This window comes from Neofelis nebulosa, chromosome 10 (assembly GCF_028018385.1).
Source record: "Neofelis nebulosa isolate mNeoNeb1 chromosome 10, mNeoNeb1.pri, whole genome shotgun sequence".
NCBI classification, from domain to species: Eukaryota; Metazoa; Chordata; class Mammalia; order Carnivora; family Felidae; genus Neofelis; species Neofelis nebulosa.
This window is the reverse complement of record NC_080791.1, coordinates 107425581-107438839: the sequence shown is the minus strand read 5'-3', so window position 1 is coordinate 107438839 and position 13259 is coordinate 107425581. Positions and strand designations below refer to the sequence as shown.

Here is a 13259-nt window from a genome sequence, read left to right as displayed (position 1 = left end):
CTGGCGGGACGGCGGCTCCCAGTATAGTGTAGACCTCTCCTAGAGCTTTATGGATGTTTAAGTCACTTAACCTTCCCAGCAAACCTGGGGTCAATGCTCTTCTGAGTCCCGCTGGACAGAAGAGAAGACTCGAGCTCACAGATGTTAGCACACCCAAGACCACTTGAGAAGTGGCAAGGGGGCGCCCAGGCCAGAACCCGGGCCGCTGGGTTCGTGGTGCTTCATCTCGCGCCCATCTCTGTGGGCCGCAGGTTGTACCGTTGGGGGATTAGTTCTTTAACGTCCCCTACCAAATTTCAGGTGCTCAAGGGCAGGGACCGTGGGCTGTGTAGGCCTGGTGTGGCTTGGCATCTGTGATCACCGAGGTGCCGAGCGAGGCAGGAATGCCTCCACTCACCCCTACACACTCGTGCCCCTCATCTGCATTTATAGGGGCCTTTGGACAGATCGTCTCGGCAGCTCCGAGGCCCTCTGGAGCAAGCTCAGGCTTTGTCCATGGTTAGCGCACTAAGCCTCCTCAGGCCCTGTTAGCCGCAGGAAGTTTCGTCCATGAGGTGGACCCGAGGCAGGTCAAGGGCCAGCAGAGGGCAGCTGGCTAGAAGCAAGTGAGGGCAAGGGGGAAGGGTGCATGGGGTCTGTGCGTGGGGCCAGAGGGACCCCCGTGGAAAGCCCGGACAAAGCGGGGGAATGATGAGACCCTGTCCAACACTCTGGGCTCCTGAAGTCAGCGTAAGCCCCCTTCTACAAGCACCCGCTGGCCCCAGGGGCTGAGGACACTTGCCTGCTTATTCCTGCCTGTTTCCTTGAAGCACGTTTCCCAGCCCGGGCTATGGGTCCTGAGCCCACACCCAGCCCCGCCCCTTGGGACTTAGAGTCGGTCTCTGCCTCCTGCACTGGAGCTGGCACTTGGGGGATTTCTCGATCGTCTTTGTTTCCCTGGCTCGGCTGCCCTGGCCCACTCCCCTCTCTTATCCCCCTCCAGAGCCCTGCACCGTGCTGCCCAGCCCTCCTGCCCTCAGTGTCAGCGAGAGTCATCCTGTAAAATCCAGCTGGAGCGTGGGCATCCCACACTGCCTGGCCCTTGTCCGACCAGATTCCCTCACCTCTCATTACATCCAGGATTGAGAAGGGCACCGGCCCAAACTATACAAGAGGACAGGCTCGAAACAGAGCTGCTGCATAGACCTGGACGTGCTGGCCTTCAGAGGACAGAGATAAACCCAGGCACGGCGGGGGGCGGGGGGCGGGGGTGTACCGACCAGCCAGGTCTCACCCATCCCCCGTCACAGACGCGTGTTTGTACCTATGCCAGCCTGTCACATACACATGAAGGTTGTGGAGCCTGGGTATCCTGTCTCAAGATGCTTAGGAGCAAAGAGGCAGGGCTAGAGCAGGTGCTGGGGACAGGAAGGCTCAGGCCTACTCAAAGGCCACCTTGCCTTGGTCTCAGAGGTCACGTCTGAATCCTTCTGTCCCCGGCCCCAGCATCTGGCCGGAGGATACACACCTTCTCTGATCTGTCAGCTGCCGAGTCCTGGCATATGGGATGTGGGTGGCTCCTGGGCTTGGCCATTCTGGGGCAGTGCCCTGAGCAAGGGGCGGACTTGCTAAGGCCAAAGCCAAGGCCAGCCACCACATTCTCTGGCACAGACATCAGTTTCCGGTGCCTGCTCAGCTCATGGCCACAGCCCTCAGCTTCCAGAGGACCTGGCATCATAATAGAGTCTAAATTGCACCTTTCAGAGATGCCTGATGGATAACCAAGAAGCATTTAGGAGGCAGGAACCCAAGGCCTTTCCCTTCCCCTGTCTGCGGGCCTCATCCATCTTGGCTCAAGCTTCCCCTCGCTGCCCCTTCCCCAAGGCTGCAAAGCAGGGCAGGGCCTGGGGGGGTGGGGAGGAAGAGGCATGCCTTGCTGGAGGAGCCTTTAATTGCCTGGGTGCCAGGTGGCCTTTTTATTCCTTTGTTGTGTGTTTGATGGTTTATGTGGCCATCAAATTAAACCCGGTAAATTGCCCGTCTTTTACAGGGTCACTTGTGCGGATTCCGCAGACTTCAGCATGATGTGAGTTACGACTTACCAGCTCCGTGACTGACAGCAGGATCCTTCCCTGGGAAGGGAGCAGGGAGGTGGCTCAGACTGGAGGTATATAGACTCCCAGTAGCCAAGGGGGGACCTGGAACATCATTCTTGGCATTCTCCATCAGTCACTAGCTCCTGCCGTCTTGCACGGCAGAGGAACCTGGGTTCGAGTCCTGCCTCTGCCACTATGGGATCTTACGCAAGTTGCTTGGCCTCTCTGAGCTTCAATTTCCTCATCTATAAACGCGATCATAGTAGTTCTCCTGTAAGGGGAACTTACTATTGAGGGCTCAATGAGAAAATACGCGCACAGTTACCCTCGTAAATCTGTACATACCCGACGCGTGAGGTATAAAAGCTGCCTCGATTCTCTGACTGCCCCCAGGCACGCCTGCCTAGGCCCTGCTTATCTCTTTCCTCTGCTCTCCAGGGACCCCTTCCTCACCCCACGGCCTCTGTCGTGCCTCCGGGGTAGACTGGGAGCCTGTAGCCCAAGCTGCCTCCTGATAGGGACCCCTTGTCAATCGCTGTGACGCCGGGTCCCCTCTACCTCAAACTGTGCATCCACAGCCCCATGCCTCAAGCTACAGCCTGGGCCACACAGAGCTGGCCCAGCAACACCACGACCCTCCTGGGTTACCCCAGGCTGCTCCAGCCTCTCTCTCATGGGGAGCTGTCCAGGCCCCGGGAAGGGATGTGAGTAATCGGTGGGGCTCATCGCTCAGCTCTCGCCTTGGTCCCCCTGGAACTCTGAGACGCAGCCCAGCCCCCGATTCCTAAAGGCCTTGACCTCCCTCATGCTCCCTCTGGGCCGTTGCTCCGTGCTGTTCCTGATCTTTGGACACCAACGCCCCCTCCCCCGCTCAAGCCTGGCTGAGCCAGCTTCTACTCCTCCCCAAGACTTCACCCTAGAGCCCCCTCCAGGAAGCTTTCCCCAGAAGCCTCTGCAAGGCTGACTCCACGTTGGCTTTGCTCACAACCACTTCACTGGTGGTTATTTTTCTGCCAGCCGAATGGAGGCACCTCCCTGTCGGGGACCCCTGGCTTGGTGTCTTCCCCAAGTCCCATCAAGCTGGGTTGCCAGAGGCCCAGGGACTCCTGGGGGGTCCAGTTGGGAGGGAGGGTTGGCGTGAGGGCGCCTGCGGGGGGCAGCTGCAGGACACATGGCCTAGCCAGGCCCCGGGCATGCTGGATAGGAGCTGGTATCTACCGCTGCAGGTCCTGGGGGGCACAGTTAGGTATGAGCATGTTTCTAGAAGGAGCTGGAGGTCCCGGGCAGGAGAGGGAAAGCAGGGCGGGCCTCCTCCTGCCCCCGGGCCCTGGCCTGCCTTCCTGTTCACCAGGGAAGGCAAGTCGTCTGGGGACGTCCCGAGGCTGGGTGCCCCGAAGGGCCAGGCACAGTCTCAGCCCCCACTTTAGGAATCAGAAAATTCCAGGTGGTGCCGACCCCAAGAAGGAGGCGTGGGAACCAGCATCAAGGAGGGGAACAACAGAGCTGGGTTCGAACCTGGCCTCACCAGCTCCCAATTGTGTGAACTGCAGCGATGCCTCTCTGGGCCTCAGCTTCCTCCTCTGTAACATGCTGCCGAGAGCCCCACTCTCCCCGGAAGATGACAAGACAGGGTGGCGCGGAGGGCCCAGCACAGGACGCGTGGTTTTAGAAGGAAGGGCTGCTCCATCCTGTCCCGGGAGGGGCCCCAAGGAGCTCCTGTGACCCACTCAGGGCAGCTGTCCGGCTGTCTTGGCCGAGCTTGGCCAGGGAGCCCCTCCCCCTCCGCTTTCCGGTCCTTCTCTTCAGCAATGAGCATTCATTGTGTTTTCCCTAAACCTTGCCAGGCCCTCGGGTCCTTACTGGAACAGCAGGGCCGGAGGCCGGAGCAAGATGTGCTGAGCAGACTAGGGACGGAAGCAGCTTCTCAGCCCAGAAGGGGAGAGACGGGGGACCCTGGCCCCAAAAGGAGCCAAGGCTCCCCCCCCTTCCCCCCACCCAGGCAGAGAGCTTCGCCAAGGCAGGATCACCTCCATACCTGTGGTGAGTCCTCAGCAAACCTTTGTTTAAGTTAACGAGGGGCCCCACACTTCCTTCCCCACCTCTCCAGCTCACCTACAGGCAACAAGGAAAGAGGAGGGCCATGGGGCAGGGGGCTGGCCTCTGCCTCCTGGAGCTCAGCGAGGCCTGGCAAGAGCTCCCCCCACCTCCAGGCTCCCCCCACCCCCACCCCTGTAAGGCAGATAGCCCAGGGGGCTCGCCTGGGCTCTGTCCAGCTGCCCCACCTGCTGAGGGTGGCCTCAGGTCTCAGGCCTTCCTCCGTAAGACGGCACCATAAGTGATCCGCTTCCCTGGGCGTAAGCTACGGTTGTTTGCAAGCCTGAGCAGCCCTGAGCAGAGGGCCTGATGCAGCATTCCATTCGGAACAGGGGACCCTTCGCTGTTCTTAGCAGCAGGTAGCGCCCCCTGCAGGTATAGATGTGAAGTGTGGACCAGAGGTGGAGGGGGGACCCTGAGACTTCTGGGTGAGCGGGCCTGTTCCAAGCCCTAGTTGAGGCCCAGGCCAGTCTGAGCCCACTGGAGGTACCTCCTTCCGGCAGGGGGCTGGCTGCCACGACCCTCAAGGCCCTCCCAGCCCAGCCCTGCACAACTCTGCTCCTGCTCTTATCCACGGGTGCCATTGAGAACTTGTAGTGGGAGGGGAGGGCGGGGGTAGGGGATTCTTTTAAACCCTAAAGTTAATTATTTTTCTAATTTCATGCCGCATGCATTATGCATCAGCTGTTACCACTGGCGGTAATTGCAGACAGGTATGCAAATCCACTAAAAATGTACCTCGAGTTCACCTCCCCGCGTGGGCCGTCTGGGCGGTGCCGGGCAGCGGGATGTCCTGAACTTGAGAGAATGCAAATCCCTTTAAAAAACAAGACTTTAAAATTGTGTCTTAGGAGGTTAATTATATTGATAACAGTGTTCGATATTAAACTATTCAGGGCCGGGAGGGAGTGGGGGGATGAAAGGAGACACGTGTAATTTTGTTTCTCTCTCTCTCCCCGCGTTATTTAATAAGATATTCCTGCACCTGATATTTCTGTCTGTCTGTGTGCGTTTTTAGTAAAGCTGCCGGGACTGAGGCTTAATTCCTTTGGGGAAGGAAAAAAGGAAAGGCAGGGGAGTTTCGGGAGGCCGAAGGGGGACGTGACGGCCTTTTTTGCCGGGGGCCAGAAGAAAGGAAGAGAGAAGGCAGCAGTGGAGGGCTGGTGCCAGCCCCCGAGAATAGGCGGGGACCCCTGGGTTTGCAGGGTCAGCGCGGCTGGGCTTCTAAGCGGCCAGCAGGATCCTAGCAGCCAGGGGTGGAGGGAGAGACTGGGTATGGTGATGTTTATTGATACTAAAGCAGAGGCTGGGAGCCGGCTGGGGGTGGGGCCCCGTAGGAGCTGTGTGGCATCCCTTACACGCGGGCCCTGCTCCTGGGCAGACCGTCCTGTGTATCGATCGTGAATTGATTATCCAGCCCTTCCCATTAGAATGGGAATTCCTATAACCCAGGGCATGTTCTGTCCTGTTCACCAGCCTAGTACAGAGCCTGGCACGGGAATGCTCGTAGACCTCTGTTGAACGCACGAGTGCAGGACGATGCCAAAAGGGAGGCCCCACAATCTGAAGCCTAGAAGCAGGCAGCGGGAGAGACGCGGGAGAGGCCGGCCCCCCTTCAGCCCCACCCTAGGAGGTGATAACGACTCAGGTGCCCTCACCATGACAGCCCAGAGAGGAAAAAGGACTGACTTGTCTGAATCGAGCCACTGCTGGGGGAGGAGCTGGACACAAACCCGGGCCCTGGACTCGCCATCCAGTGCCCTTCCCTTCCCAGGTGTCTTTCCTGCCCTCTCGCCTGCCCAGGGGGGACCTCCCCAGCCCCAGAGAGAGAAACCTGAGGAAGACCCCTGTCTGCCCCCCTGCTCATCTCTTATGACCTGGTGCTGCCCAACCACAGACCTACCTCCAGGCCCCGGAGGCCAGCCTCGCCTTCTTAAGTTGGCCTCTCTCCTCCCCACCAACAGGTATGCGCAAGGGTGGACCCTACCCTCAGGACCGCGGAATCGGGGAGGTGCAGGACTTTGGAAATTATCTGCCTTTCACAGAGGAGGAAAAACCGAGGCCCAGAGAGCGGAAGGGATTGGTCCAGGGCAGAGAGATAACCCCCAGCAGCCGCAGCCACTCCTCCCCCTGCCCTCCTCCTCCAGCCTTGGCTCTGAACTCTCAAACCCTTTCCCAGAAGATCGGCACAAGGAGGGTGATGGTGCACAGTGGCCAACGCAGGGGCTCATGGGGGCGGCTTCCCCTACCGACAGGTCTGTGGACCCTTCTAGCCCTAGGGGCTGGGACCCATTAGTGGCAGTAGCTGGCAAGGGGGAGCACCTCCTGCATGCTGGATCCTTCATGACCTCCCCTCCCCTCCAGCTGGCCACAGCCCTGCAGAGACTGCGCCCCCAGCGCACAAAGGGGAGCACATTCAGGGAGCGGAAGGGATGTGCCCGAGGTCACACTGCTCACGACAGGAGGGATGGGGCGCCAACCCATATCGGCCCGGCCCCACAGCCTGGTTTGTTTCTCTTTGCCTTTCTGCCTTGGGATGGAAGGAAGTCGCACAGCTCACCAGAAACAGAGCCCGGCGCTGAGCAGAGTCTCCATAAATATTTGGGGCACAGGCCTGGGGGAGCAGCGGTGGGTTCCAGGAATTGCCCCCAGCCCCTCCTAGGGGCTGGGAGTTGAATAGGGACAAATGACCGGGGAGTGGGGGACACGTGGTAGGGATGGGGGGAGGGAGGCCAGGTGGGCAGGGGCCGAGCTCGGGCTCCCAGCGATCGTGACGCCTTTCGGCCCGCTGCCGGGCTGGCGCGCCTTTATAATAAATAACAGCAAATAGCCGATCCGCAGGGCATCTTTCACGCCGGTGGCTAATAACACGGCTATTAATGCCCCCGCAGACGGCGAGCGCGTCGCGCCGCGCTGACGAATGTCCCGGGCCCTGGCGCAGTCATAAATCAGCCCCTCTCCTGGGGAAGCGTGCAGAGAAGTGTCATTTTCCATCTTGGTAATGAATTGGGGCTTCCCTGCCCTGCCCTGGGCGCCGCTCCTAGAAGTTGCCTGGGATTTGTGTTTGGGGAGGCACGAGCCCTCCCTCCTGGCCTCGGGGGAGCAGAGAGCAGTGATGCCCAAGAGCCAGTGGGTGCAGGGTCTTGGGTGGTGGCTTTGGGCCAACCCCACCCTCGGTCCCTCCGTCCAGGGCAGGGGCAGACCTGGATGGAAGGACTCCCTCCAGCTGGAGGGCAGCAGGTGCCATGGCCAGTAGCCTCGGTCACCAAAGGCCCTGCCTCCCCCCAAGGCCTCACTGCCGCCCCCTTTGGGCACAATTCAGAGGGGCTCAAAGTAAGACCTCCCCACCCCCGCCGCTGCCCAGGCTGGAGCATCCCCCCACCGCAGTTTACGCCCGGAAGGGCCATGACCTTATACCCTGGGTCGGCTCACCCCGGGGTAGAACACAGGCCACTCACTGGGTGGCAAAAGACCCCTCCCCTGGCAAACTACCTGAATTGAATGTGTGGGGCGGGTGGGCTGGAGCTGCAGACTTGGGGGGCTCTGTGACGCCCCAGTGCAACCCAGCCGGGAAGCAGCAGGCCCCAGCCGTCTCGCGTGCTATGCCTTCTCTGGGCATGAGGAGTCACAGGGCCTTCCTGGGCCACCCAGAGCCCATCTGCGTGTGTCTTACCTCCTCAGCTGCAGCCCCGGAACCTGCTGGGTCTGGCTGGGGTCTCCGCTCTGGATGCTTCCGGTTGAGCTGGGCCCAAACACAGTCACATTCTGGCCCCGCGGCCCTGGCACCCAGGCACGGGCCACAGACTCGGGGTGTTGCGTGGAGCTGGGGGCGCCCCGGGGAGCAGGGAGGACACCCTGCTCGTGCTCAGACGTGGCTTCGGGTCTGGAGCGGCATCCTCTGTCCCCTGGGCTTCAGGCACCGCTGGCCTCTCCCCCCGGAGTGAGGGGCGTGCATGAGGGGTCTGCAGAGGCCCCCCCCCTGCAGCCCCAGGACCCCCGTGTGCAGCCTGAGGGTGTTCTGGGCCCCTGCTCCCCAGGCATGCCCTACAGCCTGGCGTCCATCCCGTGGAGGTGGCCTCTCGCTGTCCTCTTTCAACTTTTGCCCTTTTGTGTGCTGGTCGCCACCTCCTCTGCAAAGCTTCGGCGTGGCTTTTACCCCCTTTTCTTCACCAAGTTTTTCTTTTCTTTTTTTTTTTTTAATCCCTTTAAGTCACTCGGCAGAATGGGCTCCGGTGCAGAGAGCGTTCTTGCGTGACAGAGCTGAGAGGGAGTCACTCTCCAAAGGATCGGTATTCCTGCCACTCAGGCTGTGTCTCCGGGGGGGAAGGAGGGGGTCCATTACCCCGCTGAGGAGTTCAGATGTTCACCGCGGGGCTGAAGCTGCTGACATGCGCCGCTGAGCTGTCAGGCCCCACATGCCTCTCTTTGGAAAGATGTTCGGGTGGGTGGGGTGGGGTGGGGGGGCGGTGGACGCTCAGTCCTGCTTGGCTTCTCCTGTTCGTAGAGAAGGTTTTCTTGCTGGGGAGGCGGAGCGGGGGAGGGGCGCGTTATTCCTGCTTCGTCCCCTGGTCTCCTCTGTCCAAAAGGGAGGCCTTCGCACCCACTCCCTGCCTCCTCACCTGCCAAGAAACAATACAAGCGATTAAGCCCAGGGAAATTAGGAGCCGCCCAGGGACAGGCAGCCTGGGCCGCAGCCGCCTGTCCTCCCATCCCTCTGGAACCTGCTTTCTGGAGCACCACATTCCAGGGAGCCGGGAGGGGGCTGGGATGCTTCTTCCCCCATCTCCCTTCTCGTCCACAATCCAGATAACAAACAGGGGGCCACGCAGAGCACCCTCCTCAAAGCTGCCCGGTTTCCTTTTCCTGGAGGGCGGAAGGACCGGAGAGAGAAACATGAAGTTCGGAGGGCTCCTGGCCATGGCGGGGGCTGCCTGCACGGTCCAGAGCTGGCTCCGCTTCCCCCAGCACCTGCTCCTCTTGCTAAATGTCATTCAAAGGATCCAACTGGGCCACCGCGGTCTCGGCTTCCAGAAGCAGCACTGCCTTTCCTCCCCACCGCCGCCTCGGGAAGCGGGAGCATCGGGGAAGCTGGGAAGTTGGGTCTCAGAGTCCCTGGCCTTCCACTTCCTAGGCCGGGGTCAGGCCTCCACACCCTAGTGCCCTCTGAGGCCATCCTCCCCTTTCCGCAGAGACCTGGGGGCAGGGCTGGCTGTTCCTCAGAACCCAAAACAAAACCCGAGCCCTCCGGATCGCCTCTCATTAGCGTGGCGCCCTGCAGCCCTGCGGTGCCCCGGTGTCCGTATTCCCCCTGCAGGAGCCCCTCTTTGGAAAAGGGCTTTTATTACACATCTGAGAGTGTTCGCTCTGGTTTGAAATCGGATCCAGATGGGCTCAGCTGCATCTGGGCGGTCTTCTTTGTCGGGCCCAAGGTGGCCGATTTGAGGAAGGCGTGTTGTCTGGGGCCGTTACAAATAAAAACAGGGATATTTAGGGTGTTTTAATAAGCCCAGAGCCCAGACTGGGGGCGGAAGGCACTGCCCACCGGACGCCCAGCCCGCCGGCGGCGCGTGTGGGACGAGGGGTGGGTGCTGTCCAGGTGGAGCGCAGGCCGAGGCTGACGGGGGAGACTTGGGACAAGCCTCCCCGAGAGGAAGGAGGTTCAAGAACCAGCAGGCCCCGCAGATCCTGCTTGGCCAGGCCCTGCTAAATACCTGGAGTACGAGCAGGCAGCAGGCAGGCGGAGTGCGGCCCCTCCAAGGCTCAGGGCAGGGGTGGGGCGGGAGGGGAGACGAGGACAGCCCTCGCATGAGGGGTGACTGCCGGGCTACGGCACGGATCCTTCTTGCTGTTATACCCGCGCGATTGCATCCAGTTATAAATTGTAATTTCTCTACGAAAGGGAGAGATGGAAACAGTCCAATGAGGTCATCTGCCTCCCTGGCCGGGGCGAGGAAATTGTTTTGTACCGCTGGGGGTGGAGGCGGAGGCAGCTGGGCCTCCGTATTTAGAGAGGACGGGGGCAGTGTCCTCAGAGCCCAGAGGCTCCGGCCGGCCATGGCCGCCGATGCCCCCATGACAGAGAGAAACCCCCCAAGTTCTGCTTTGGAAGTTATGGATCCAGGAGGGCAGCCTCATCCCACTGGCATCGGGCCCTTCTCACGGTCCTCGGGATAAAGGCAAGGGTCCTAGGCAGCTTCTAGAGCCCCACAAGGCCCGGCCCTGCCTGGCCCATCAGCATCCCCCGGAATGCCCGAGGCGGTTCTCTCCAGACCCTTCCCCACACTGTCCCTACTCCTGCCAGAGTCCACCCAATGTCACCCCTCCCCTCCTGCATCGGGCCACCCTCCCCCATTGCGTGCAGGGCCACACACACCCATGGTGTCCTGAAAGGGAGGGACTACATCTGCCTCTCTGCGGCAGAGCCCCGTAGCTGCTGCCTAAACGCACCCCGGGAACTCCACTCCCTTTTCTCATTTAGAAAATCGGGGATGGAGCCAGGCTCCTGGCGGGTCCGACCAGCTTTGCCTATGCTGGGTCAGCCTGGCCGGCGGTGCCTGGAGGTGCGAGGTCTTCCCACGTGTGGGTGCGAAATGAGGATCGTTACTAGCCACCTGAGCTCGCTGAACCAAACAAGGCCCGGGAATAAATATGTAAATGTGCCCTCTTGGCAAACATCTACCGTCCCCAGGGGGCGCACTACTGGATTGGGGGGGGGGGGGAGGCTGGGACCACGCAGTGCAAACAAAGTGAGCGCTTGTATGGGGACTTTCTATGGGGTCAAACCGCCAGAGGGCAAAACAAATCTGCGCAGTCCCAAAGGTTCAGCGACGGGAGCCCCTCTTCTGCCCCTGGCCACTTTGGCCCAGCTCGTAGGCACTCCCCCTACAGGACGTTCTCTGCTCACCACCCCTCGCCTCCCCTGTTCCCATAGGCTCCAGGTCTCTGCTCTGGTGCCAAAGAACCAGTTTTTTTGGGTCAACATCACAAAGGCTTCCACTTGTAAGTACTTGAGATGCTTACAATTTTACTTTTTGTTATAAATAATAACATCATGACCGTATTAAAAGGAACCTGAGGGGCGCCTGGGTGGCGCAGTCGGTTAAGCGGCCGACTTCAGCCAGGTCACGATCTCGCGGTCCGTGAGTTCGAGCCCCGCGTCGGGCTCTGTGCTGACAGCTCGGAGCCTGGAGCCTGTTTCCAATTCTGTGTCTTCCTCTCTCTCTCTGCCCCTCCCCCGTTCATGCTCTGTCTCTCTCTGTCCCAAAAATAAAAAAAATAAATAAATAAATAAATAAAAATAAAAGGAACCTGAAAGGGGGAAAGAAAGCCAAGTGCACAATCCCACATGTCTACACCACTCCACTTTGGCTGGATCGGCCTGTACGTACACACTGTCTACAAGGGGACAGCGTGCCTTATCCTTTTCCAGGTCATTTCTGTTTGCCATCTCCCTTGAGCCTTGAGACAAACCAGCACAGCTCGCAGGGCAGGGAGGACCATTGTGCAGGGGCAATGACACTGAGAAGGGGGGGGCCGTCCAAGGTCATACAACCTGCATGACAACCAGGACCTTGAATTCTGGGTCAGTTCCCCTCTCTCTGCAAGACACCAAGTCTCAGTGCAACAGAAACACCATCAACCGAACACAAGGTGGCCCCTGGGGCCACTGCACTTGGGTTCTTCCTGAGGCCCTCTCGTGCAGTCATCCGCCCATTCATCTATCTCTCCATCCACCCATCCATCCATCCACCCATCCATCCATCCATCCATCCACCCACCCACCCACCCACCCACCCACCCATCCATCCACCCATCCACCCACCCACCCATCCACCCATCCATCCATCCATCCATCCATCCATCCATCCACCCACCCATCCATCCATCCACCCACCCATCCATCCATCCACCCATCCATCCATCCATCCATCCATCCATCCATCCACCCATCCATCCATCCATCCATCCATCCATCCACCCACCCACCCACCCACCTATCCATCCATCCATCCATCCATCCATCCATCCATCCATCCATTCACCCATCCACCCATCCATCCACCCATCCACCCATCCATCCATCCATCCATCCATCCATCCATCCATCCATCCATCCACATAGCTCTCCATTCATCCATCCTTCTGTCCATTCACCCATCATCCATCTATCCCCCCCCTCCACCCATCTCTCCATCTATCTGTCCATCTCCTTGTCTCTTTCCATCTGTCTGTCTCTCTTTCCATCCATCCATGCATCTGTCACTACCCCCTCCCTCCATCTCTCTATCCATCCACCTACCTGTCCATCTTTCTGTCTACCCATCTTTCTGTCTCTCCATCCGTCCGTCCATCCATCCATCCCTCCCTCCCTCCATCCATCCAGCAAACATGTACTGGTTCCAGTTCTGCTCCTGGCACCATGCAAGACATCGGGATTCAAGGAAGAGCCCCTGTCCTCTAGGAGCTCCAAATCCAGTGGGGAGGCTATTGGTTTGCAGAGAGCCATAGTGTGAGACCCACACTGGGAGCAAAAAGCCCACCTTGTCCGGCCTGGGAGGGTGGATCACGGGGAAGGTAACACTGTGCTGTGGTTCCGGGATCCTCCAGACTCCTATGTCATGATAGTCACATTTGAACTCAGTGGCGAGGCAGAGCGGGGCGCATGTGGCTGGGTCTTCTCCGACCCCCTACCTGTCCATCTTCTAGGGTACCCACCCCCCCTTTGGACCTCAGAACTCTCCCCCCGAGGTGGAATCACTCTCCAGCTTTGCGGCTCCCAGCTGCCCTGAGGATTGTACTCACTGATATTAATTCCTATATTAGCAATTAGCCCTCCTGCTTCATTTCAACCTATGGCTCTTAGGGATGGATTATTGTGTGTGTATCATTAATCAGACGCCCGGTATATGCTGCTGGAAACCCAGGTGGGCTTTATGGCTGGTGACTTAGTCGAGTGGCATTTTAAATGAACAACACGCCTGTCCCCCCCAGCCCCTTCCTGGGCGAAACTGCCCTGTGGCAAAGAGGGCAGAGTTTAGATCATGGCGAGCAGGTCAAAGCTGGCTCGAGCTAGGAGACCCGGGGTTTTCT

The 13259-nt window shown here is 59.5% G+C and overlaps 1 protein-coding gene and 1 long non-coding RNA gene across 5 annotated transcripts in view; one reads left to right on the top strand and one right to left on the bottom strand.

The window, feature by feature from the left end:
* MACROD1 (mono-ADP ribosylhydrolase 1) overlaps nucleotides 1–13259 on the top strand; it is an 81816-nt gene that overhangs the window by 45086 nt on the left and 23471 nt on the right. The window contains exons 4-5 of one of the 4 annotated variants that reach the window (XM_058689402.1): nucleotides 11101–11168; nucleotides 12876–13009. The exons of 2 other annotated variants lie outside the window; for them this stretch is intronic. In XM_058689402.1, coding sequence (XP_058545385.1) covers nucleotides 11101–11168; nucleotides 12876–12974 — 167 coding nt within the window. In that variant the 3' untranslated portion in view covers nucleotides 12975–13009. Of the gene's footprint in view, nucleotides 1–8379; nucleotides 8520–11100; nucleotides 11169–12875; nucleotides 13010–13259 lie in introns of those variants that run through there. One more of the 4 variants, XM_058689403.1, reaches the window with a different exon arrangement.
* The window catches only part of LOC131488068 (uncharacterized), a 63536-nt gene continuing 54620 nt past the window's right edge, over nucleotides 4344–13259 (bottom strand). Inside the window, exons 2-3 of the long non-coding RNA XR_009250069.1 lie at nucleotides 7843–8788; nucleotides 4344–4986 (exon numbers count right to left, since the gene is read on the bottom strand). This is a non-coding gene — a long non-coding RNA (uncharacterized LOC131488068). The remainder of the gene's footprint in view (nucleotides 4987–7842; nucleotides 8789–13259) is intronic.